Below are 25,805 nucleotides of genomic sequence, written 5' to 3'. Positions count from 1 at the left end.
GAGTTTTCCAAATTTGCTGGCATATTGAGTGCAGCACTTTCACAGCGTCCTTAGTCAATTACACAACTCAGTTTAAACCCTGTACTAGGGATTATACAACAACAATGTATCTGGCTGTAGGACAGTTTCTCCTTCCTGAAAACCTTCTGACTAATCCTGATACCTTAGAATGTATTATGGGAGTGGGTCTGGAGGATCTTTCTATTGTTAAATTCTAATCTTGTTATCCTAAAATGTAAATTGTGGGAGTGGGTCTGGTAAAATTTTCACAAACTTGAGACATTCTTTTGATTCATTGTAATAACTAATTAAAAGTATACAACTCCATTGCTAACACCAGCAAGGGGGGCACTCTTTCTGCCCCCTTCTGATGTGTGTGTCAGAAGCTTTCTCTGTCTCTTTTATACTTTAATAAAACTTTATTACACAAAAGCTCTGAGCAATCAAGCCTTGTCTCTGGCCCCAGATTGAATTCTTCTCTTCCAGAGGCCAAGAGTCCCAGCGTCTTTCATGGTTCAGCAACAATCTTTCATTAGCTTCCCAAAACGGAACAAGAATCACCAAGTCTTGATGAAATTCATAACATCACCTTACTTCCTGTTACTAGACAGCAAATCTGTCTCTAGTTCTATCTTTGGATTTGAACAAGGTAGGAGGATTTAGAGGAATGCCTACACGTCATGTCAAAAGACATGTTTCCAAGAGACATGAAACCCAGACTTCACGATTAGACAGGCTCAGCACCAGGTCCTTTCACAGGAATGAATGACTTCTAGAAAGGCGAGCAGTGAGGTGCTTTGAGGTTTTAATTCTCCTAAAAACTTGGCAGAGCATCTGAGATCTGCTTCTTCACTCTGCAGAGAATAATTTCTACATGGTGAGAAAATTGTTTGGTAACTATCTTTTTAAATGATTTGTCAAGCTCCACTGCAGCATCTGTGAATGATGCAATGGGGACTCCAGGCACTTGGATGACTGAACTATTTTAAAGTGATCAGGTTACACACTGAATTATGGTGAAACATATTTATATTTGGGCTTCCCTGGTGGCTCAGATGGTAAAGCGTCTGCCTGCAATGCAGGGGACCCGGGTTCGATTCCTGGGTTGGGAAGATCCCCTGGAGAAGGAAATGGCAATCCACTCCAGCACTCTTGCCTGGAAAATCCCATGGATGGAGGAGCCTGATAGGCTACTGTCCATGGGGTCGCAAAGAGTTGGACATGACTGAGCGGAATTAAATCATATGGTGCACACAGACAAGACCAAGGAAGTTGCTCATATCACTGGCTCATTTCACTTCACTTTCCTAGTAAACATGCACAGTTGGTGAAGGCTTTCAGAATAACAAGTAAAAATAGGTAAACAGTTTAGGTAGGTAGTTTGGTAAATAAAAATAGTTTAACCCTCTTTCAGAAATTAGTGCTTTAAATATATAAACATTTTAAACCAAGTACAGGAAGCCCCTTGGCTCTAACCATTTTCTTGAAAGTATATCTACTTTAGCTGAACTTGTAAAAAAAATTCAATAAACTAACAAAGACAGACAAAATCTGGACAACTGCCAGAAGTGCTGGGTAGTCAGTGCATTAGAAATCCAGTCTACAAGGCAGCGTTCACTCAGGTACATCAAGAATCCTACCATTGACAAAGGACTCCTCTGAAAAGGAGGAGTAATAACTCTTGGTTTAACTGGAAGTGTGGGATTGGTCCAGATGCTCTCCTAAAATCCCTTTGAGATCTCAGATACATGAATGCTACTATCTATTGCCTTATTAATAAAAAGTCTTCCTCCTGAACTTTCTAAATACTTCAGGGGAAAAAAAGAGACTGGCTTCTAAAATAGAGTATAACATATATATTAATAATAAAATCAATTTATTAAGGAAAAATATAACGTCCTAAAATATTAACTTCTCTGTCACACTGTCATTCTAAAACAATTCCAAATATCATATAATTGCTTAAAAATAACCACCTGTTCTCTCAGTAATCTCAAGCTGTTTAACTTGTCTATAACTGCCATGGTCACAATATACCAAGTGATAAAAGTAATTGTAAAAACTAGTGTATTTTAGACAAAGGAAAACAGAATTTCATTTCTAAATTAATTCATAAAAATGTCAGAAAGCAATAGCACAGTAAATAGTAACTATCAAAATGTAATTTTAGGATCTCCCTTGTGGTCCTGTGGTTAAGAATCCACCTGCCAATGCAGAGGACACAGGTTTGATCCCTGGTCTGGGAAGATTCCACTTGTGGCAGAACAGCTGAGCCTGTGCCCTAGAGTCTGTGCTCCACGATAAAAGAGTAACCCCTGCTCACTTGCCACAACTAGAGAAAGCCTGCACACACAGCAATGAAGACAGAGCACAGCCAAAAATAAATAATTAAAAAATTTTTTTAATAAATTAAGAGATAATCTTAGAAATATGATGCATCTAATATAGTGGTTTTCATCTCTAAATTTCAAAGATGTGTAAAGCAAGAGAAAGTGTCAGTTAAAATTTCATTAGTCTAATTACAACAGAGCCTTAGAGTAAGTTTTAAATATTTTAAGTCAAATGTGAATTATCCATGGAAGTAGGGAAGATGTGTGTGAACTAAATAATACACATTTGATACTAATCTAAATCTGCAACTCCATAGAGAGTACAATAAAAAGAGGAAAATGGTCCTGATAGTCTTCAGATTCTACCCATTAGGATATATTCAACAATTTCAGGCTCCTAAATGATAAGCAAGCATGTCAAGCACTAGGCTGATTGCTCTTTGTATTCATTTTTATAATTTTCACCATAAATCAACACTTTGTTATTATTCACCCCATTCTGTACATGAGGAAGTGAACTCGTAAAGTCCTGTATTTCCTAGACTAGATGTGATCATAATCACACCCATGACATAGCCAATTTCCTATAGAGTTCAGGCAGTTCTCCAACCATCAAATTCTGGAATGAGAATCAGAGTTGACCTCTTTGGAAGAATATTATTCAACTCCTTCTTCTTCTCTGTTCTTAATTTTTTTAAAAATTCCAAATTACTGGCACAGAGATTTGGATAATTCCTCAGTAAACCAATAATTCAATCAGAAGAGAAAAACAGGTGTTGGTCATTCCTAGGGTTACAGACTTTTATTTTTACTCATTTAACATGTTAAAGATTCAGTATATTTTACATTTTTCCATAACATCTATCGAGTGCCTATCCACCAAATATTGTGTTCTTGTCTGTAACAGATACAAGCAATTCCCTATACACAGTTTGTACTCTTCCAATCATATTGTTCAATCGAACATTTGCACATTGAAACTCAGGGTTTTCTGGATGAAAGAATTTTATTCTCCTCTCTGGTACTAAGTTCAGTTCAGTCACTCAGTCATGCCGACTCTTTGCGATCCCATGGACTGCAGCACACCAGGCCTCCCTGTCCACCACCAACTCCCGGAGCTTACTCAAACTCATGTCCATCGAGTCAGTGATGCCATCCAACCATATCATCCTCGGTCGTCCCCTTCTCCTCCCGCCTTCAACCTTTCCCAACATCAGGGTCTTTTCTAGTGAGTCAGTTCTTCGCATCAGGTGGCCCAAGTATTGGAGTTTCAGCTTCAACATCAGTCCTTCCAATGAATATACAGGACTGATTCCTTTAGGATAGACTGGTTGGATCTCCTTGCAGTCCAAGGGACTCTCAAGAGTCTTCTCCAACACCACAGTTCAAAAGCATCAATTCTTCGGCCCTCAGCTTTCTTTATAGTCCAACTCTCACATCCATATATGACCACTGGAAAAACCATAGCTTTGACAAGATGGACCTTTGTTGGCAAAGTAATATCTCTGGCTTTTTAATATGCTGTCTAGGTTGATCATAGCTTTTCTTCCAAAGAGCAAGCATCTTTTCATTTCATGGCTGCAGTCACCATCTTCAGTGATTTTGGAGCCCCCCAAAATAAAGTCTCTCACTGTTTCTATTGTTTCCCCATCTATTTGCTATGAAGTGATTGGACCAGATGCCGTGATTTAACTTTTCTGAATTTTGAGGTTTTTTTTTTTTAATGTATTTATTTTAATTGCAAGTTAATTACTTTACAACATTGTAGTGGTTTTTGCCATACGTGGACATGAGTCAGTCATGGGTGTACGTGTTTCCCTCATCTTGAGCCCCCCTCCCCCCTTCCTTCCCATCCCATCCCTCAGGGTTGTCCCAGTGCACTGGCTTTGAGTGCCCTGTTTCACGCATCAAACTTGGACTGGTGATCTATTTCACATATGGTAATACACATATTTCAATGCTATTCTCTCAAATCATCCGACCCTCGCCTTCTCTCAAAGAGTCCAAAAGTCTACTCTTTATATCTGTGTCTCTTTTGCTGTCTCACATATAGGGTCATTGTTACCATCTTTCTAACTTCCATACATATGCATTAATATGCTGTATCAGTGTTTTTCTTTTTGACTTACTTTCATTCTTATAATAGGCTCCAGTTTCATCCACCTCTTTAGAACTGATTCAAATGTATTCTTTTTAATGGCTGAGTAATATTCCATTGTGTACATGTACCACAGCTTTCTTATCCATTCATCTGCTGATGGACATCTAGGCTGCTTCCATGTTCTGGCTATTATAAACAGTGCTGCAATGAACATTGGGGTACATGTGTCTCTTTCAATTCTGGTTTCCTTAGTGTGTATGCCCAGCAGTGGGATTGCTGGGTCATATGGCAGTTCTATTTCCAGTTTTTTAAGGAATCTCCACACTGTTTTCCATAGTGGCTGTACTAGTTTACGTTCCCACCAACAGTGTAAGAGGGTTCCCTTTTCTCCACACCCTCTCCAGCATTTATTGTTTGTAGACTTTTTGATAGCAGCCATTCTGACTGGTATAAGATAGTACCTCATTGTAGTTTTGATTTGCATTTCTCTAATAATGAGTGATGTTGAACATCTTTTCATGTGTTTGTTAGCCATCTGTATGTCTTCTTTGGAGAAATGTCTGTTTAATTCTTTGGCCCATTTTTTGATTGGGTCATTTATTTTTCTGGTATTGAGCTGCATGAGCTGCCTGTATATTTTTGAGGTTAATTCTTTGTCAGTTGCTTTGTTTGCTATTAAGCCAACTTTTTCACTCTCCTCTTTCACTTTCATCAAGAGGCTCTTTAGTTCTTCCTCACTTTCTGCCATAAGGGTGGTGTCATCTGCATGTCTGAGGCTATTGATATTTCTCCCAGTAATCTTAATTCCAGCTTATGCTTCATCCAGCCCTTCATTTTGTATGATGTACTCTGCATATAAGTTAAATAAGCATGGTGACAATATGCAGCCTTGATGTCCTCCTTTACCAATTTGGAACCAGTCTGTTGTTCCATGTCCAGTTCTAACTGTTGCTTCTTGACCTGCATGCAGATTTCTCAGGAGGCAGGTAAGATGGTCTGTTATTCTCTGGTACTAAATGCTTCCTTAAAACATAGGTCAACAGAATTGACATGTTTTGATTCAATGGACATGGACTTGGGCAAACTCTGGGAAATAGTGAGGGACAGGGGGCCTGGAATGCTGCAGTTGATGGGGTCACAAAGAGTCAGACACCACTTAGCGACTTACATTGTTTTAACAACAACCACATCGTTTTTAAGGTGACGGAATGAAGAGGACCTAAAAGGTCAGCAAAAATTCCTGTATTTTCAAACACTACAAAGAATAATGGATGTTCAAGAGTCCCATTTCCTACAGCTATTTTATCAGGAACATTTAAAAAGTCAGTAAATAAAATACTTACTCATCTATTTGACAAACACACATCTCCACCTCCTTCAGTGCAGTCTGAAGTTTGCCCAGAAGTTTCTGATAGATATCCTGGGTTTCTAAGTCTTCTTCTTTCAACAAATACCGGAGGCCATGTCCATCTTGCTGTCCCAGAGACAGACCTGAAGGGGCTGCCATGGTTGTGATCGTATGTTGAATGTACACCATAGGGCTTAGTTTTCCTGAGGAGTTAAAATCATTCTATAGTAACAACTAATACCTTTAGCTTACAGTAGCAATCCAGTGTAATCCATTTTAGATGCCCAACCTTACAAAAAATAAAATGCCAATCCAATGCTAAATTTAATTCAAGAATTAAAGCTTACAGGGAGTTGAGATTCAAAATTAGGATACAGTTCAATCCCACGGCCCACTCTGATGGCATGGGATGGTACTCTGCTTTTCTTGCAGCTGCTCCTCCTATATTTTTCTCATAGTCACAGGGCCATTTCAGATGAAAGATTTCACAGCAAGATGAGCTGTGCTTATCAGACATATAAGGAAGCCAAAAACAATCATTCTTTTTGAAGGAAAAGTAATACAAAATGCATAAGTCCACTTTCATCCTACAGACACTTATGCATAATTATCCAAATGACTAGAGTGAGGAATCCTTTAGTTCAGACTTTCTGACATGCCAGGAATCTATTCAATTCCAGGGATGCAGGAATAGTTATGACTGCCTAAGTTACTTGTCATAATTTGATAAAGTTTAAAAAGCTAACCTACCTTGTTCAGATTTATTTTCTTTATCATGAGAATTATGCTTCCTACTATCCAACTGAACGCCAAATGCACTCCCCAGGGATGTTGATGTTTTGGGATAAGAAACTTCCATCACATTGACATGGCAGTTGGTAGGGCAGAAGTCACTGCTGTGCAGAGGGGAGATTCTAGATTTGGCCTGTTTAAAGGTGGGCCAGGCTCTATTCTTTAGTACACGAGAAAACTGTAAATGAAAGAAGAAAGAGAAAGCAGTTAAACATGCTGTGATAATCAAACATTTCACTCCTGTTATCCACAGCAAAGTCAAAAGAAAATTACATCATGTCAACTGGAATGGGTGAAATAAATTATAAGTTGTTAGAAATTAAGCCATTACTTTAAAACCTACACATTCTTAGAAAAGCAAAGCCACAGAGGCAGCAAATGCAATGAATGCCTTTGAAACTCTGACTGCAAGGTAAGCGGTAAAAGAAATGAATTTAAGTGATCAATACCACTTAGTAGGACTCAAATCCACAGGCCCCTAGCAGCTGAGAGTCAGAGAGAGAAATCGAATCAGCGTCCTAGGACACCAAGATAGGAACACAATATTTAAAGCGAGGCAAGCTGGAAGAATAGGGTAGCTGTCAGGTCAAGGGTAGAAGAAGATTGTTCCAAACACTATGAGAAAGCTGACCCAGACCTGAGTCTGTGAACAGGCTAGACAGCAAAGCTCTGTGGTGGTACCCCTGAGGCAGAACAGACTGTACCTTCCATGGTTTCTACTAATCCCTGCTGAGCCTTGGGTCAGGATCAGCCTGAAGACTGGTGTGGACTCTGCTTCTATGCCATTGAGAATAAAGCGATGCTCAAGGAATTTACACAGCTTCCTCAGATAGCCACTTAACAACTTAAAACTTTGCAATTCATCCATGGTCTAGACGTGCCATGGTTTACGTGTGTGCTGTCATTCAGTCCACTCTGAATCTTTGTGACTATATGAACTATAGTCCACCAGGCTTTTCTGTCTATAGGATTCTCCAGGCAAGAATACTGGAGTGGGTTGCCATGCCTTCCTCCAGGGGATCTTCCCAACCCAGGAATAGAACCCACATTGGCAGGTTCAATTGGCTTATGTCTCCTACATCGACAGGCAGGTTCTTCACCACTAGCACCACTGGGGAAGCCCGCCATGGTCTACACGGCCACCTACAGTCTGATCCATACCCGGGTTGTCTCTCTCAAGCTCTCTTCCCTTTGCTCCTCTGGCTTGCACTCAGTTCCTCTCCCACACTGTCTACTCTCTGGAGATCCTGGTACAAACTGTTCAATGTCACTAGAATATTCTTCCTTCATTTCCAAACTTCCTCCTATGTACTTTCGAGTTCTGTGAAATTAAGAGACGTTCCTTGAGTGCCAGTCGAAGTTCAGTTTTTCTGGTGTTGGGTGTTAGGTTACAGCACTCTGTCACTCCCCCTTATAGTTATGAATAACTTTCTTATTTCCCTCTCCCTGAGCAGATGTGAACTGCACGAGGCTGATGCTGACATCTGTCTTCTGTACCACAAACAAAGCATCTCACAGAGATAGGTTATAGTTTCAGAAGCAAAGGACCGAGAGCCACCAGCTCCCTATGTTTCAGTTGCGTGTGTGTGCTTAGTCACTCAGTCGTCTCTGACTCTTTGTGACCCCACGGACAGTAGCCCATCAGGCTGCTCTGTCCATGGGGATTCTCCAGGCAAGAATGCTGAAATGGGTTGCCATTTCCTCCTCCAAAGGATCTTCCCAACCCAGGGATCAAATCCAGGTCAAACCCATTGCAGGCAGGTTCTTCACCACCTAGGCCACAGGGTATGTCATCCCCAAAACTGAAGGGCTTCCGAGGTGGTGCTAGCGGTAAAGAACACACCTGTCAATGCAGGAGACATAAGAAACAAGGGTTCAATCCCTGGGTCAGGAAGATCTTCTGGAGGAGGAAATGGACTTAGCAACTTTTCTAGGTTAAATTCAAGAATAAAGATGTGACATCAAAAATCACATCTTATAAGCTCACTATTAGAATATGATCTATCTTATGTATATATTAAACTACGCTTTCAAATCATATGTCAGAAGCTACGAAGCTTAGCAAAGTGCTAGCACATAGTAGAACTCTGAATGGAACTGGACTAAAATGCAGGAATCTATTAACAAATTATTAACATATTTGATAATGATATGAAAGTGAAAGTGGAGAGTGAAAAAGTTGGCTTAAAGCTCAGCATTCAGAAAACGAAGATCATGGCATCCGGTCCCATCACTTCATGGGAAATAGATGGGGAAACAGTGGAAACAGTGTCAGACTTTATTTTTCTGGGCTCCAAAATCACTGCAGATGGTGACTGCAGCTATGAAATTAAAAGACGCTTACTCCTTGGAAGGAAAGTTATGCCCAACCTAGATAGCATATTGAAAAGCAGAGACATTACTTTGCCAACAAAGGTCCGTCTAGTCAAGGCTATGGTTTTTCCTGTGGTCATGTATGGATGTGAGAGTTGGACTGTGAAGAAGGCTGAGCACCAAAGAATTGATGCTTTTGAACTGTGGTGTTGGAGAAGACTCTTGAGAGGCCCTTGGACTGCAAGGGGATCCAACCCGTCCATTCTGAAGGAGATCAGCCCTGGCATTTCTTTGGAAGGAATGATGCTAAAGCTGAAACTCCAGTACTTTGGCCACCTCATGCAAAGAGTTGACTCATTGGAAAAGACTCTGATGCTGGGAGGGATTGGGGGCAGGAGGAGAAGGGGACGACAGAGGATGAGATGGCTGGATGGCATCACTGATTCAATGGACGTGAGTCTGAGTGAACTCCGGGAGTTTGTGATGGACAGGGAGGCGTGGCATGCTGTGATTCATGGGGTCGCAAAGAGTCAGACACGACTGAGCGACTGAACTGAACTGAACTGATATAGTGAAAAATGGGACTTCCCTGGTAACTCAGCTGGTGAAGAATCCCCCCACAATGCAGGAGTCCCTGGTTCAATTCCTGGGTCGGGAAGGTCCCCTGGAGAATGGATAGGCTACCTACTCCAGTATTCTTGAGCTTCCCTGGTGGCTCAGATGGTAAAGAATCCGTCTGCAATGCAGGAGACCTGGGTTCAATCCCTTGGTTGGGAAGAACCCCTGGAAGAGGGCAAGGCAACCCACTCCAGTCTTCTTGACTGGAGAATTCCATGGACAGAGGAGCCTGGGTACAGTCCATGGGGTCACAAAGAGTTGGACATGACTGAGCGACTAAGGACAGCACAGTATAGTGAAAATAGTCTAAACACTGAAAGACAGAAAGGCATTTAGAGAATTCTTGATCTGTTTTTAAAAATATTTATTTATTTATTTGGCTGTGCTGGGTCTGTTAGCTGCAGCATGTGGAATCTTTAGTTGAGGCATGCAGTACCTATTATTATTTTTTTTCTTTAAGTTGTGGCACACGAACTCTAAGTTGTGGCAGGTGGGTTCTAGTTCCCTGACCAGGGATTGAACCTGGGCCTCCTGTATTGGGAGCATGGAGTTTCAGCTACTGGACTACCAAGGAAGTCCTAAGAATTAATCAATCTATTAATCTCTGAAGGCTTTGCTGGTGGCTCAGACGGTAAAGTGTCTGCCTGCAGTGTGGGAGACCTGGGTTCAATCCCTGGGTTGGGAAGATCCCCTGGAGAAGGAAATGGCAACCCACTCCTGTACTCTTGCCTGGAAAATTCCATGGACTGAGAGGCTCCTCAGAGCCTGGTAGGCTGCAGTCCATGGGGTCGCTAGGAGTCGGACACGACTGAGCGACTTCACTTTCACTTTTCACTTTCATGCATTGGAGGAGGAAATGGCAACCCACTCCAGTGTTCTTGCCTAGAGAATCCCAGGGACTGCGGGGCCTGGTGGGCTGCCGTCTATGGGGTCACACAGAGTCGAACACGACTGAAGCGACTTAGCAGCAGCAGCAGCAGGGCTTCTACGACAAGCCTTCTCTAAGGAGAGATAAGAAAGCCTTCCTCAGCAATCAGTGCAAAGAAATAGAGGAAAACAACAGAATGGGAAAGACTAGAGATCTCTTCAGGAAAATTAGAGATACCAAGGGAACATTTCATGCAAAGATGGGCTTGATAAAGGACAGAAATGGTATGGACCTAACAGAAGCAGAAGATATTAAGAAGACGTGGTAAGAATACACAGAAGAACTGTACAAAAAAGATCTTCATGACCAAGATCATCACGATGGTATGATCACTCACCTAGAGCCAGACATCCTGAAATGCGAAGTCAAGTGGGTCTTAGAAAGCATCATACGAACAAAGCTAGTGGAGGTGATGGAATTCCAGTTGAGCTATTTCAAATCCTAAAAAATGATGCTGTGAAAGTGCTGCACTCAATATGCCAGCAAATTTGGGAAACTCAGCAGTGGCCACAGGACTGGAAAAGGTCAGTTTACATTCCAATCCCAAAGAAAGGCAATGCCAAAGAATGCTCAAAATACTGCACAATTACATTCATCTCACATGCTAGTAAAGTAATGCTCAAAATTCTCCAAGCCAGGCTTCAGCAACACATGAACTGTGAACTTCCAGATGTTCAAGCTGGTTTTAGAAAAGGCAGAGGAACCAGAGATCAAATTGCCAACATCTGATGGATCATGGAAAAAGCAAGAGAGTTCCAGAAAAACAGCTATTTCTGCTTTATTGACTATGCCAAAACCTTTGATTGTGTGGATCACAATAAACTGTGGAAAATTCTGAAAGAGATGGGAATACCAGAACACCTGACCTGCCTCTTGAGAAACCTATATGCAGGTCAGGAAGCAACAGTTAGAACTGGACATGGAACAACAGACTGATCCCAAATAGGAAAAGGAGTACGTGAAGGCTGTATATTGTCACCCTGCTTATTTAACTTATATGCAGAGTACATCATGAGAAATGCTGGGCTGGAAGAAGCACAAGCTGGAATCAAGATTGCTGGGAGAAATATCAATAACCTCAGATATGCAGATGACACCACCCTTATGGCAGAAAGTGAAGAGGAACTAAAGGGCCTCTTGATGAAAGTGAAAGAGGAGAGTGAAAAAGTTGGCTTAAAGCTCAGCATTCAGAAAACGAAGATCATGGCATCTGGTCCCATCACTTCATGGGAAATAGATGGGGAAACAGTGGAAACAGTGTCAGACTTTATTTTTTGGGGCTTCAAAATCACTGCAGATGGTGACTACAGCCATGAAATTAAAAGACGTTTACTCCTTGGAAGGAAAGTTATGACCAACCTAGATAGCATATTCAAAAGCAGAGACATTACCTTGCAAACAAAGGTCTGTCTAGTCAAGGCTATGGTTTTTCCAGTGGTCATGTATGGATGTGAGAGTTGGACTGTGAAGAAAGCTGAGCACCAAAGAATTGATGCTTTTGAACTGTGATGTTGCAGAAGACTCTTGAGAGTCCCTTGGACTGCAAGGAGATCCAACCAGTCCATTTTAAAAGAGATCAGTCCTGGGTGTTCATTGGAAGGACTGATGCTAAAGCTGAAACTCCAATACTTTGGCCACCTCATGTGAAGAGTTGACTCACTGGAAAAGACCCTGATCCTGGGAGGGATTGCGGGCAGGAGGAGAAGGGGATGACAGAGGATGAGATGGCTGGATGGCATCACTGACTCAATGGACGTGAGTCTGAGTGAACTCTGGGAGTTGGTGATGGATAGGGAAGCCTGGCGTGCTGCAATTCACAGGGTCACAAATAGTCAGACATGACTGATCGACTGAGCTAAACTGACTGAGGGTTTCTCAGGTGGCGCTAGCAATAAAGAACCTGCCTGCCAGTGAAGGCAGATGTAAGACACACGGCTTCGATCCCTGTGTCAGGAAGATCCCCTGGAGGGGAGCATGGCAACCCACCTCAGTCTTCTTGCCTGGAGAATCCTATAGACAGAGGAGACTCGCCAGCTATGGTTCATAGGGTTGCAAAGAGTTGGACACGGCTGAAGTGACTTCATGCATGCAAATCTCTAGTCAATAGAGATCTATTACTCTCTCTTTATTACTAAAGAAACTGTGACTTATCTCGGAAAGACACAGAATTTAAGGCCAGATGCAAACTTTCACTCAAAAGTTCTTTCCCACTGGAGTCGCAGGATAAATACCTTAGATCAGGCTGCCAAGGCACACACAAAAGCATGGAGATCAATTTCATTATGTCACAGCATCCACTGTAATAGGCAGTTAGCCTTCTCTCTCCTTCTTTCATTTTAATCATTCATTCACACAAAAACACAAAGAGAAGCATCTATGCATGATCCTGGGTTGTGCTAGAGATACAACTCCTGCCCCTACAGACAGTATTTTTGTGTAAACAGGAACTATCTCTTGAAAGCTCATTAAATATATAGAAGAAGTATTCCCATTGCCAAAAATAAGCCCAATTATGGAATTATTTGGAAACAGGAAAGGGAATCCAGAATTTTTACAGATTCTCAGGCCAATACAGACTGAGCGGCATTCCTCCAAACAGCGCATACTTTTGCGTCTGGATCCATCACCCACACTTCCTGCCCCATGGGGATTAAACCCCAGCTTAGGGTTCACTCGGGTCCCCAGCAAGGTCTGAACATCTGTGGCCTGTACCACTGGCCAAAAACTCAAATCTGATGGCAGCAGCCTGGCAATGGAAACTAAAATATCAACCTGCTTCTATTTTTAAAACCTAAAATTTTGAGTCAAAACAATAAGGGAAAGCCAGCCTCTTTGAGATTTTAGTTTCTAAGGATACATTTTATTTTATAGAAAGAGGGCTGTTTGAAGCTTTTATTTTAGAGAAAAATGGGTTGCTTATAATAGTTTGGGCTTCCCTGGTGGCTCAGTGATAAAGACTTTTCCTGCCAATGTAGGAGATGTGGGTTCAATCCCTGGGTTGGGAAGATCCCCTGGAGAAGGAAATGGCAACCCACTCCATTATTCTTGCCTGGGAAATCCCATGGACAGAGGAGCCTGGCAGACTGCAATCCATGTGGTCAGTAAGAGTCAGACATGAATTAGCAACTAAACAACAAATAACAACAGTTTAAAAGTAAATATGTGGAAATTACAAATACATATTCACAAATGCTACAGTTTCTGTTGACACACATTTGATATACAGATGGAATTTACTTTCCATGACAGACTATTACCTTAGGTATCAACATTTTATTCAAACTGAAAAGATTTTTGAAATGTTTTCTTGTTAAGCTTGTTTCTCTACTTCATTAGAAAGATACCAACCTAGAGCCAGACATCCTGGAATGTGAAGTCAAGTGGGCCTTAGGAAGCATCACTACGAACAAAGCTAGTGGAGGTGACGGAATTCCAGTTGAGCTATTTCGAATCCCAAAAGATGATGCTGTGAAAGTGATGCACTCAATATGTCAGCAAATTTGGAAAACTCAGCAGTGGCCACAGGACTGGAAAAGGTCAGTTTACATTCCAATCCCAAAGAAAGGCAATGCCAAAGAATGATCAAACTACAGCACAATTGCACTCATCTCACTCGCTAGTAAAGTAATGCTCAAAATTCTCCAAGCCAGGCTTCAGCAATACGTGAACTGTGAACTTCCAGATGTTCAAGCTGGTTTTAGAAAAGGCAGAGGAACCAGAGATCAAATTGCCAACATTCACTGGATCATCGAAAAAGCAAGAGAGTTCCAGAAAAACGTCTATTTCTGCTTTATTGACTGTGCCAAAGCCTGTGACTGTCTCGATCACAATAAACTGTGGAAAATTCTGAAAGAGATGGGAATACCAGACCACCTGACCTGCCTCTTGAGAAATCTGTATGCAGGTCAGGAAGCAACAGTTAGAACTGGACATGGAACAACAGACTGGTTCCAACTAGGAAAAGGAGTACGTCAAGGCTGTATATTGTCACCCTGCTTATTTAACTTGTATGCAGAGCACATCATGAGAAACACTGGACTGGAAGAAACACAAGCTGGAATCAAGATTGCTGGGAGAAATATCAATAACCTCAGATATGCAGATGACACCACCCTTATGGCAGAAAGTGAAGAACTAAAGAGCCTCTTGATGAAGGTGAAAGAGGAGAGTGAAAAAGTTGGCTTAAAGCTCAGCATTCAGAAAACTAAGATCATGGCATCTGGTCCCATCACTTCATGGGAAATAGATGGGGTAACAGTGGAAACAGTGTCAGACTTTATTTTTTGGGGCTCCAAAATCACTGAAGATGGTTATTGCAGCCATGAAATTCAGATGCTTACTCCTTGGAAGGAAAGTTATGACCAAACTAGACAACATATTAAAAAGCAGAGACATTACTTTGTCAACAAAGGTCCGTCTAGTCAAGGCTATGGTTTTTCCAGTGGTCATGTATAGATGTGAGAGTTGGACTATAAAGTAAACTGAGCACCGAAGAATTGATGCTTTTGAACTGTGGTGTTGGAGAAGACACTTGAGAGTCCCTTGGACTGCAAGAAGATCCAACCAGTCCATCCTTAAGGAGATCAGTCTTGAGTGTTCATTGGAAGGACTGATGTTGAAGCTGAAACTCCAATACTTTGGTCACCTGGTGCGAAGAGCTGACTCATTAGAAAAGACCCTGATGCTGGGAAAGATTGAGTGCAGGAGGAGAAGGGGACAAGAAAGGATGAAATGGTCAGATAGTATCACCGACTCAATGGACATGAGTTTGAGTGGACTCTGGGAGTTGGTGATGGACAGGGAGGCCTGGCGTGCTGCAGTTCATGGGGTCGCACAGAGTCAGACATGACTGAGCGACTGAACTGAACTGAATGATTCTAAGTAGATTTATGGTCAAGAAGTGATGAAGAAGGGATTGCTTTTAAAGCACTGAAGTCCTAGTTCCTGAATGAAAAATAAAAATAAGTGAGAGAGTACTCCATAGGACTGATACCTAGTTGGCTGCCTGCCAAATATGTGACGCAAAGTCAATTCTTAATCTCCCTGAGGAAAAAAGCAGGATGATAAGAGTATTCGGTACACATGGCTACTTCGAGGCTCAAATAGCAATAATGTACATACAAGAGCTTTCAAACTTCAACAACATTCTTTTTATCATTTGAAATCACTGCCCAGTAGCCTGTCCACTTCTGCTTTAAAAGGTTCCCAAGCACCCAGTTACTCCTGAGGAAATGGGAGATGCTTCTCATATGCCAGGATGTTTTTGAGAATCACCCACTTTGGGGGGAAACCCCTATACTTTCTGCTTCTGATCCCCTATAACATACACCCCTCATCAATTCAGTTAACTCACTAAGTTGCATCAGACTCTTTGTGACCCATGGATTGTAGCCCACCAGGCTGCTCTGTCCATGGAATTTCCCAGGCAAGAATACTAGAAGAGTGGGTTGCCATTTCCTTCTCCAGGGGATCTTCCTGACCTTTGGATCAGGAAGGCCTCCTGCACTGCAGGCAGATTCTTTACTAACAGAGCCACCAGGGAAGCCCATCTTTACCATCTGAGCCAGCAGGAAAGCCCCATATACACCTCTCATTTTATCTCAAACCAGGCTGTTAGAAACCAAAAATAACACCTTCTTTAATTGTTTATGTCATAAACAATTTAGCACATAGCTTGAACTGATCTTTTCTCTCCATCCCCAAGGCTTCTTCGAGTCCAAATCACCATCAATATGGACATCTTACAAACAAATCTGATGATTATGTCACTTTGAAACATCACTGGAAAAATCAGATTTTGTCAGGTTTCCTTTTTAATTGCATCCAACTCAAATCCTCCTTTCTGGCCCAGGCAGTCTGTCAACTCTTCCTCAATAAGATCAGTCTCATTTCTAAGTCTTTGCCTTTGCTTATGATATCTCTCTTTACTTGAGAATGAAGTAAAGAGAGATATCAAATCAATCTGACACATCTTTCCAACTGACAGCAGCTAGCATCTGCTGACTACTCGATCCAAGAGGATTTCTCCTCCTCTGAAACGCTATTGCCCTTGCAGTTCCCTGGTGGCTCCACAATAAAGCATCTGCCTACAATGCAGGAGAGACAGGAGACAGGGGTTCTATCCCTGGGTCAGGAAGATGCCCTGGAGGACAAAATGGCAACCCACTCCAGTATTCTTGCCAGGAAAATTCCATGGACAGAGGAGCCTCATGGGCTACGTCCATGGGGTTGAAAAGAGTGGGACACAACTAAGCAATTGAGCATGTACTCATTTGCAGTCAGAACCATGCTGTTTAGCACAGTAACAACTGCTGCTAAGTCGCTTCAGTCGTATCCGACTCTGTGCGACCCCATAGACGGCAGCCCACCAGGCTCTCCGTCCCTGGGATTCTCCAGGCAAGAACACTGGAGTGGGTTGCCATTTCCTTCTCCAATGCATGAAAGTGAAAAGTGAAAGTGAAGTCGCTCAGTCGTGTCCGACTCCTAGGGACTCCATGGACTGCAGCCTACCAGGCCCCTCTGTCCATGGGATTTTCCAGGCAAGAGTACTGGAGTGAGTTGCCATTGCCTTGGTAAACAAACAATAAGTTTTAGAATAAAAGGGAACAAGGTTCAAATTCCACTGCTGTTCCCAGCTGCATGCCTTTGGGCAAGTTAGCGGACCACTCTGAACTTGAGTCACTTCATCAAAGAAATGTGTCTCATAACACTGTGTTGGTAAGATTACACAACACAGGCAAACTGTAAAATATGGTTTGTTGTTTAGTTGCTAAGTCGTGTCTGACTCTTTTGGAACTCCATGGACTATAGTCCGACAGGCTCCGCTGTCCATGGGATTTTCCAGGCAAGAATACTGGAGTGGGTTGCCATTTCCTTCTCTAGGGGATCTTCCCAACCCAGGGATCGAACCCGTGTCTCCTGCGTCTTCTGCATTGGCAGGTAGATTCTTTACCACTGACCCACCCAGGAAATCCAAAATATGGTACACAATGCCTGATATCAACTGTTATAAACTGCAGTGCTCTCCATAACTGCAGGAAGAGCAGGGTGGTGAGTGCCAGCATATTCAATCATTATGGCAACACCTCCAAGGAAGCTAATGAGTATTATTATTGCTTCATGTATTTTGACCTTTCTTCTCAAGTGGACAGTAAGCGGGAGAGGGAAGTCTTCTTCAAATAACTGACTTAAGGTCCCATTGCCTACACAAAGGGTACACATTTAGTAAGTAATTTTCTAGTCTTCCTGTTCCATATTGCAACAAACTTGCTTTTGTGGACTTCAGTTTTTTGACCTCTGATATTTCATTAAGGAATGCATTAAACATATCTGCCACATAAAATGGATGTCTGCTTCTTTTGCAGGGCTATGTTTAAGGGCACTGCCCTGACATTCCTGTTGTTGCCTCTGAAACTCCAGGTGAGAGATTTCATTTAGAACTCCATCCAAGGAAAGTTCTGCCTCTCTTAAGAAATTATGTATATACTACAGAGATGCTGATAGATATGTGACAGTGTTCCTTTTTAATTTTAGCCATCAGGAAGCTGAAGGCCAAACAGAATATGCCACTTGAGTAGGTAGAGTCTTAGGACCTACTTACCTATAGCCCTTTATTCTCTGATAATCTAGATCATCTCTCTCTGTCTCTCTTTTTTTTTCCAATGAATATCATCTTTAAAAAAAAATTTTTTTTTTGAAATAAAAAATTTTTATACCATCTCTTCTAATAATTTTTTTAAGATTATCTTTTTTGATGTGGACCACTTTTAAAGTCTTTATTGAATTTGCTACAGCGTTGCATCTGTTTTATGGGAAGATTTTTGTTATTTGTCTTTTTGTTCCTGAGACATGTGGGACCTTAGATCCCCAATCAAGGATCAAACTCGCACCCCCTGCATTGGACGGTGAAGTCTTAACCACCGGACCACCAGGGAAGTCCCTCTAACATAGCTTTATCTCTAAATTTACCTGTTCATTTTCCTTCGATATTCATTCTCTCCTTCTTTCTCTGAGAAATAAAGTTCCTTAAGCTTTAGTTTGGCACATGCGTGCTAAGTCACTTCAGTCATGTCTGACTCTTTGCGATCCTATGGACTGTAGCCTGTCAGGCTCCTCTGTCCCATGGGATTCTGCAGGCAAGAATGCTGGAAGTGGGTTGCCATGAACTCCTCCAGGGGATCCTTCTGATCCAGGGATTGAACCCGAGTCTTCTGTATCGCTGAGCCACCGAGGAAGCCCTTACTTTGGCACATGGATGCCCAGTTTGAGACTACATGTCCCAGCCTCCTTTGCACTAAAATCTGCTGCTGCTGCTGCTAAGTCGCTTCAGTCATGTCCGACTCTGTGCGACCCCATAGATGGCAGCCCATCAGGCTCCACCGTCCCTGGGATTCTCCAGGCAAGAACACTGGAGTGGGTTGCCATTTCCTTCTCCAATGCATGAAAGTAAAAAGTGAAAGTGAAGTCACTCAGTCCTGTCCGACTCTAACAAGATGTAAATAGGGATGGTGTGTACAACTTCTGGGTCCCGCCCTCAAAAGGAAGCAATTCACTCTCTGCTTTCTCTTTCCCCGTTTAAGGGGAATTCATTTATACATGATGGTGGTGAGCCAACTTTGGCTTTGTGGAAGAGGGCAATATCCTAGAGGAGAAAACAAAAATATAGGAGGATCCGCAGAAGATCATCAAGCCCCAGCACACTGGACCCCTATCCGTTGGGCTTTCACAAGAGTGAGAAATAAACTTTCTGCTTTAAGTCTGTGTTGTCTTGGCCCTTCTTAAAGCAGCTGAATCAATACCCTATGTAATGTGCCCTCATCCTAATGTTTTGCTTTTACTTAGATAGTTTACCTTCCCCTATGTATATTTCTTTAAGCTACTTCTACTGCTTTTGTTGTTTGAATGAATGGAGAGAAAATGGAAGAAATTGAAAACGAGGTAGAAAAACGAGACACAGAACCGTGACAAGTTTGATAACCAGAATCTGCCTGAACCCTACCATACTTTATACAGATCTATCTCTGAAGTAGAATGACTCTCTTTTCAAAATGTGTTCAAAAGGGAACTACTAATTTGCATTTGTTTAGAGCTTTTAAATTTAACTTCAAAGAACTGTCACATCTCAAAGGGACAGGAGAAGTAAAAAGAAAATCTTCTGTTCTTCGGCTTCCGCAAGGCTTATTCGTGGAATCGTTCTCAAACTCAAAGGGGTCAACAGCAGTCATGGAAAGAGGGTGAACAGATATGACAGTTATACAGTGATCTTGAATATCACTTTTTCTTCATAAAATTATGACATCTATATATATTCAACTTAACAAGCCAAACAGTATGCTGCTAAGTCGCTTCAGTCGTGTCCGACTCTGTGCGACCCCACAGACGGCAGCCCACCAGGCTCCCCTGTCCCTGGGATTCTCCAGGCAAGAACACTGGAGTGGGTTGCCATTTCCTTCTCCAATGCATGAAAGTGAAAAGTGAAAGTGAAGGCGCTCAGTCGTACCCGACCCTCAGCGACCCCATGGACTGCAGCCTTCCAGGCTCCTCCATCCAGCCAAACAGTATAGGAAGGCCTTAAAGAAAAACACAGCGAGTCCTCTTTTCTTTCTCCTACCTGAGGTAACCAAGATTGAAATTCCTTGGGTATTCTTTCATGCATTTGCCTATTTTTAAATGGATGTATCTGGACACAAAAGGGCTTATCTTTTATTTACCATATCAAGCATAGTCAGTTAAGTCATATTCACATACACTGGGATAGATAATATTTCCTAGTATGACCATCAAATTTTAAGCAACTAGTCTCTCTCTCACTCTTTTTTTTTTTTTTTTTTTAGCTTAAAGAACAGAGATGTATTCAGTCACACTTCCGCAGGCAAGAACTTCAAGATCAAGGGAAAAGTGAAAGTGAAGTTGCTCAGTCATGTCGGACTCTTTGTGACCCCATGGACTGTATAAGCCTACCAGGCTCCTCTGTCCACGGGATTTTCCAGGCAATAGTACTGGAGTGTATTGCCATTTCCTTCTCCAGGGGATCTTCCCCACCCAGGGATCGAACCCAGGTCTCCCACATTGTAGAAAGACGCTTTACCGTCTGAGCCACCAGGGAATTTGGCTAATTCACTTTCTGGTGAGGAGACTCTTCCTTTTAGGTCATTCATTGGCTATTAAACTCCCCCACACACATGTGCAAACAAAATATCCATGCAACCAGCCTCACTTTGAAGAAAATAATTTAATTAGCTATCTTCCCATTGATACGAATAGAAAAAAAATTAAAATATATTAAAAGATATGTTTTGGAGATGCATTTTTATTTACTCTGTCTATAAAATATATTGTCAAATTCGCTAAATGTTCTCTGTCTCCTCTGTCTTCACCAGAGTCTATGCCACCACCATCACTCACCTGGACACACCTCTCTAGATTGCAAGATTGCACCTTGCAATCTATTCCTACAGGGAAGCCAGCTCTTTTTTTTTGGATGTGATGTAGACTATCTTTATTAAGTCTGTTACAATATTGTTTCTGCTTTATGTTTTGGTTTTTGGGTGACGAGGCATGTGGGGTCTCAGCTCCCTGACCAGGGATTGGATCCACACCCCTGCACTGGCAGGCAAAGTGTTGACTACTGCACCGCCACAGAAGTTCCCAGCATGACCTTTTAAAACCTACGTTAAATGAAGCCACCGTTATATCTAAAAACTTCCAACTTCTCCTTGATGTAAGAAGAAAACCCAAAGTCCTGAAAGGTACAGAGTTTCACAGCATCTCATGCTGGTCCCTGCTGAAGTCTCCACCCTTAGGACTAATCTCTTTCCACCTGACACCCTGGCCTTCTTTCTGCTTTGAGGCCTAACGGACTGATGCTGAAGCTCCAATACTTTGGCCACCTGATGCCAACGGCTGACTCATTGGAAAAACCTTTAATTCTGGGAAAGACTGAAGGCAGAATGAGAAGAGGGCAACAGAGGATGAAATGGTTGGGTGGCGTCACCGATTCAATGGACATGAACATAGGTGGATCTCGGGAGATGGTGAGGGACAGGGAGGCCTGGTATGCTGCAGTCCGTGGGGTCATGAAGAGCTGGACACGACTGGGCAACTGAACACCACCACCAGCTGTTCTGTCTACCTGGAGGCTTCTTCCTCCCTTTTGGAGAAAGAGCTCTACTTGTCGTTTAAATACAAGCTTTCCTAAGGATGCTTTCTCTAGTACCCAGTTCAGAGTTCCCACACTGGTACTTCCCACCATGGTTGTCCTCATAATTCTCGTCAATAGTTTATTTTCCCCTTTGTAGACATGTTGTTGCTGTCTCCCCGACTCAAATGGAAACATCATGAGGGAAGAATCTTTGCTGCCATATTCCTGGAACCAAGAACAGCTTCACACATAAAAGGTGCTCAATTAATACGCTCAATTAATGAAGGAAACAGCCTGTGTTCCAAATACTTTCTGATTGAGGACCCTGTTCCCTCTATTGAGAGAACAGGGAAAGAACAACTACTGTATCATTTTAAAATGTGACTTCAGGATTAGGTGGTTTGGATTAACATCCCAACTCTATACTTGCCAGTAAGAAATTTAATTCTTTGCATGAATGCAGGCATGCATGCTCAGTTGTGTCTGACTTTGTGAAACCACAGCCCGTAGCCCGCCAAGCTCCTCTGTCCATGGAATTTTCAGGCAAGAATCCTGGAGTGGGTTGCCATTTCCTCCTCCAGGGGATCTTCCCAACCCAGGGATTGAACTCACATCTCCTGCTTCTCTTGCACTGGCTGGTGGATTCTTTACCACTGTGCCACCTGGGAATCCCAATTTAATTGTCTAGGTCTCGGTTATTATATTGGAAAACATGAAATAATGACTTAGCTTGCAAAGATCAAATGAGGTAAAGGATATAAAGGCATTTGAAAAACTCTAAAATGCTTTATAAATCTTATCATTATTTCAATAAACTGGTACATAAATAAGGAATAAAACATCAAACACTGAATTAAATTTGACATTACAATAATAATTTAAATAATAATCACGTGTGAAATACACAGAGCCTTTACTTTACCTTTTTATAACTGGATATTCTCTGACATATGCGCTCAATTTTTTCACTACAAATGGCACTGAATTTACTTTGAAGGTCAGTAGGTATCACTTCATTCAGAGAGCTAAGGCTGGTGCAGTTTTGTACGAAATGATCATCGCTTTTAGCCAGGGCTTCAAGAATCTGTAGACACACACACACACACACACATAAAACAGAAGAAGAAAATAAAAGCTTCAAAATCAGCCAAATAAAATGTTCACAATTCCACAACATAGGGTGTTTTTTCCCCGAGTGCTTCTTTTAGCTGCCTGGGATTTCTGTGTTCAATAAACCCTGGCAGCGAAGCGATGGACTTGTGTGTCTGGCATCTCCCGTTTTCCCTTCTGCTGGCTACAAAAGGCTGCCTGAGGGAGGTGAGGGGACTTCAAAGACGCCCTGCTGAATAAATCGGTACACTCTGATGTGGGAACACACTGCCCATATTTTAGTCAGAGTTATTCAGAACATTTTTTTTTTCCTCCACTTGGTAGTGGAACAACAAAAACTAAGGAAAACCATATCCTTTCTTGCTACAGAGCCTGATACAGAGAGTGCGTTTATCATAAACAAATGTTCAAAGAAGGATGGAATAAATGAGACTTTCTCTTGCCAAAGTTAAAAAACAACATTGCTTCCAGTGTCTGAACTCTGTCTGATGAAAGCAGCAGATAAAACCATTCATGTGATGTGCTCAATTAGTAAATCTTTTGGCTATCTGAATTGATTATAAGGCAGCATGTGTGTGTGTACATCATGAATCACTGAGAATTTCCAATGAACAGAGAATTAATTATGTGTATTATTATATATGGGCTTCCCAGGTGGTACTAGTGGTAAAGAACCCGCCTGCCAATGCAGGAGACATAATAGATGCAGGCTCAATCCCTGGGTTGGAAATATCCCCTGGAGGAGGGCATGGCAACCCACTCCAGTATTCTTGCCTGGAGAATTCCACGGACAGAGGAGCCTGGTGGGCTATGGTCCACAGGGTCACAAAGAGTTGGACACGACTGAAGCAACTGAGCACGAACATTATGTATATGTAGCATTTATGATTGTTCAAAGATCACAATGACTGATTGCAACTTTGTATCAGATTTTTATAATATAGTGTGAGATAGACAATGTATTAGATGTTTATTTGAGGTCCCTCACCACTTCCATTTCCCTGTCTTGCAGAATATGGAGTGTGAGTTTTTGGTTTAATAACTAGTCTAGAAATCAGAGCTCACTTTATCATTAGCAGTGTGGTCTTGGTTAAATTTCTTAATTTCTTTGACTTTCTTCATGTGTAAAATAGAAATATATACAGTATTAAGTTGTATAGTTGTCATATATAAAATAAACCACGTAATTTTGTAAATTTCAAAGAGTTAGAAAATGAGATAAACTAATTACAATAAACTGGTCTCAAAGTCTTCTATAGATCTTCTCAGTAGTGTAATTTATTAATAGTTGGGAATGGGTTGAATTTTGAAACTATAGATTCTTTATCAATAGATACATATAGTGGTACAATGTCATCATAATGATGGGATAATTTTAAGAAGCTGACTTCATATTGTAAAGCAATTACCCTCCAATTAAATTTAAAAAAACAAATGAAAAAAGAAATTGACTTTCAGAATATAAAAGAAAACCATAAAATAATTATTTTTGAAATAGTGCATTTGGATTTTTCTATTATTTTCTTCCACTAAAATTTTAAAAATACCTGCTATTATTACTAGATCTGTCTCAACTATACATATTTGAAACACGAACTGAAATGAAGAAATAAAGGTGGTGAAGACACATGTTTCTTGTTGTACCTGAATCCTCCCAGGGTGATGTAAAAGTAGACGGAACACAAACATTCTGACCTGCGGAGGGTGCAATAGGAGTCTGACCAATTTACTTTGTGGAAGGATCGCAGAAAGCAAACAGGGTGACCTACTTACCATGTGTTTTATCCATTTGGATGAAGATCCTCTTCCTCCCTCCCTGTCTTGCTTTAAGGACTAAGGACAAGACTCTTCACAACTAAGAATTATATACACATCTGAAGATCTATTCATAAACTAGTCTTTAAGCTTCGAGAAACTATATGAAATAAACATGAGCCTTACAGAATTTGAATGCATTTTACGACTTCAAATATTCTTCAGAGGATTATGTACATTTAGGAAAGCACCATCTGTCATGAAAACCATCTGAAACGTTTTCACGATACTGAATTCACAGACGTAGCAAACTTACTAAATGCAGAGAACCTTTGCCAAACCAACTAATACTCGCTTGGGCAAGCAGCCCATCTAACATAACACTGTGCTCCAAAAGAGGTCAATTAAAAAAAAAAGACTATACACAGTTGAGTAATGGGGGAAAAAAGAACAAGAAAGAGAACTTGAATGAGCGGACAGCTGAAGCATTCACAGCTATTTCATTTTTTAAAGTGGGGGTGGCTGAGGACTTGAGTTGTTTTACTGACATCATAATATCTTTCTCTGATAGGATCACTCGTACCTTGGCAGTGAGGCTGAAGAAGCCTTTGGGCTCGATCATCTTCTCCACCACGTTGCACTTGATCCCAGCGGTGCTGTCATACTCATACACAACACCATACTCCAGGTGGACATTGTCCACCGTCAAACTCACGTGCTCCTTCTTCCCGTCGATGATCGCCATGGTGTTGAACTTGTCAATTACCTCTGGAAAAAAGACAACTTTAATTCAGCAAATTCAGGAAGGGTTTTTTAGTCTCTTCAAATAATCTGAATCTCTCTGAATATTTTTTAGAGGTTTTAAAGGGTGACTAAATCTGATGTGCTAAATGAAGTATCTAGCTAACGTTTTTAAAAAGAAGAGCATTGGAAAAAAATACAAAATTGACGGATCCAACCTTTACCCTTCTAATATGACTAGTTTTATCTTTGCACACCCCATTTTGATCTATGGACCATATGCATACCTACTTATATCTGTATCAACATGAAACATACAATTTTTTCATTAAAATCATGCATAGCCTCAAGTCAGGGTTCCTAAAACTGCCTCAAACATTGGATGAATATTTTCTCAAAGCAGAAAAAATACAGAAAATCATACTGAAGCAGAAAGGAGATGCAATAATTATTTTTTCAGCAGAGAGTGCCTGAATTTTTCCAAACAGCATCTTCTGAGGCTAACTCATTGAGAAAATGTATCACTGTTGACTGTAATAAAATTTCCATCCTGAATATATTCCTATAGGTTTTTGGCCAGCAATCAGTCAGCTAGTGAAAAAAAAAATGTAGTCTCAAGCAAGAAACTG

At 41.4% G+C, this 25,805-nt stretch overlaps 1 protein-coding gene across 2 annotated transcripts in view; it reads right to left on the bottom strand.

Annotated features, from left to right (window-relative positions):
* Positions 1–25,805, bottom strand: part of PREX2 (phosphatidylinositol-3,4,5-trisphosphate dependent Rac exchange factor 2) — a 302,468-nt gene that overhangs the window by 122,276 nt on the left and 154,387 nt on the right. For both annotated transcript variants that reach the window (XM_027561133.1, XM_027561132.1), the window contains exons 22-25: positions 25,019–25,203; positions 22,493–22,654; positions 6,530–6,749; positions 5,775–5,982 (exon numbers count right to left, since the gene is read on the bottom strand). In XM_027561133.1, coding sequence (XP_027416934.1) covers positions 5,775–5,982; positions 6,530–6,749; positions 22,493–22,654; positions 25,019–25,203 — 775 coding nt within the window. The remainder of the gene's footprint in view (positions 1–5,774; positions 5,983–6,529; positions 6,750–22,492; positions 22,655–25,018; positions 25,204–25,805) is intronic.

Source organism: Bos indicus x Bos taurus, chromosome 14 (genome assembly GCF_003369695.1).
Source record: "Bos indicus x Bos taurus breed Angus x Brahman F1 hybrid chromosome 14, Bos_hybrid_MaternalHap_v2.0, whole genome shotgun sequence".
Lineage (NCBI taxonomy): Eukaryota > Metazoa > Chordata > Mammalia > Artiodactyla > Bovidae > Bos > Bos indicus x Bos taurus.
The sequence above is the reverse complement of the archived record's forward strand: the minus strand, read 5'-3'. Positions and strand labels throughout refer to the sequence as shown.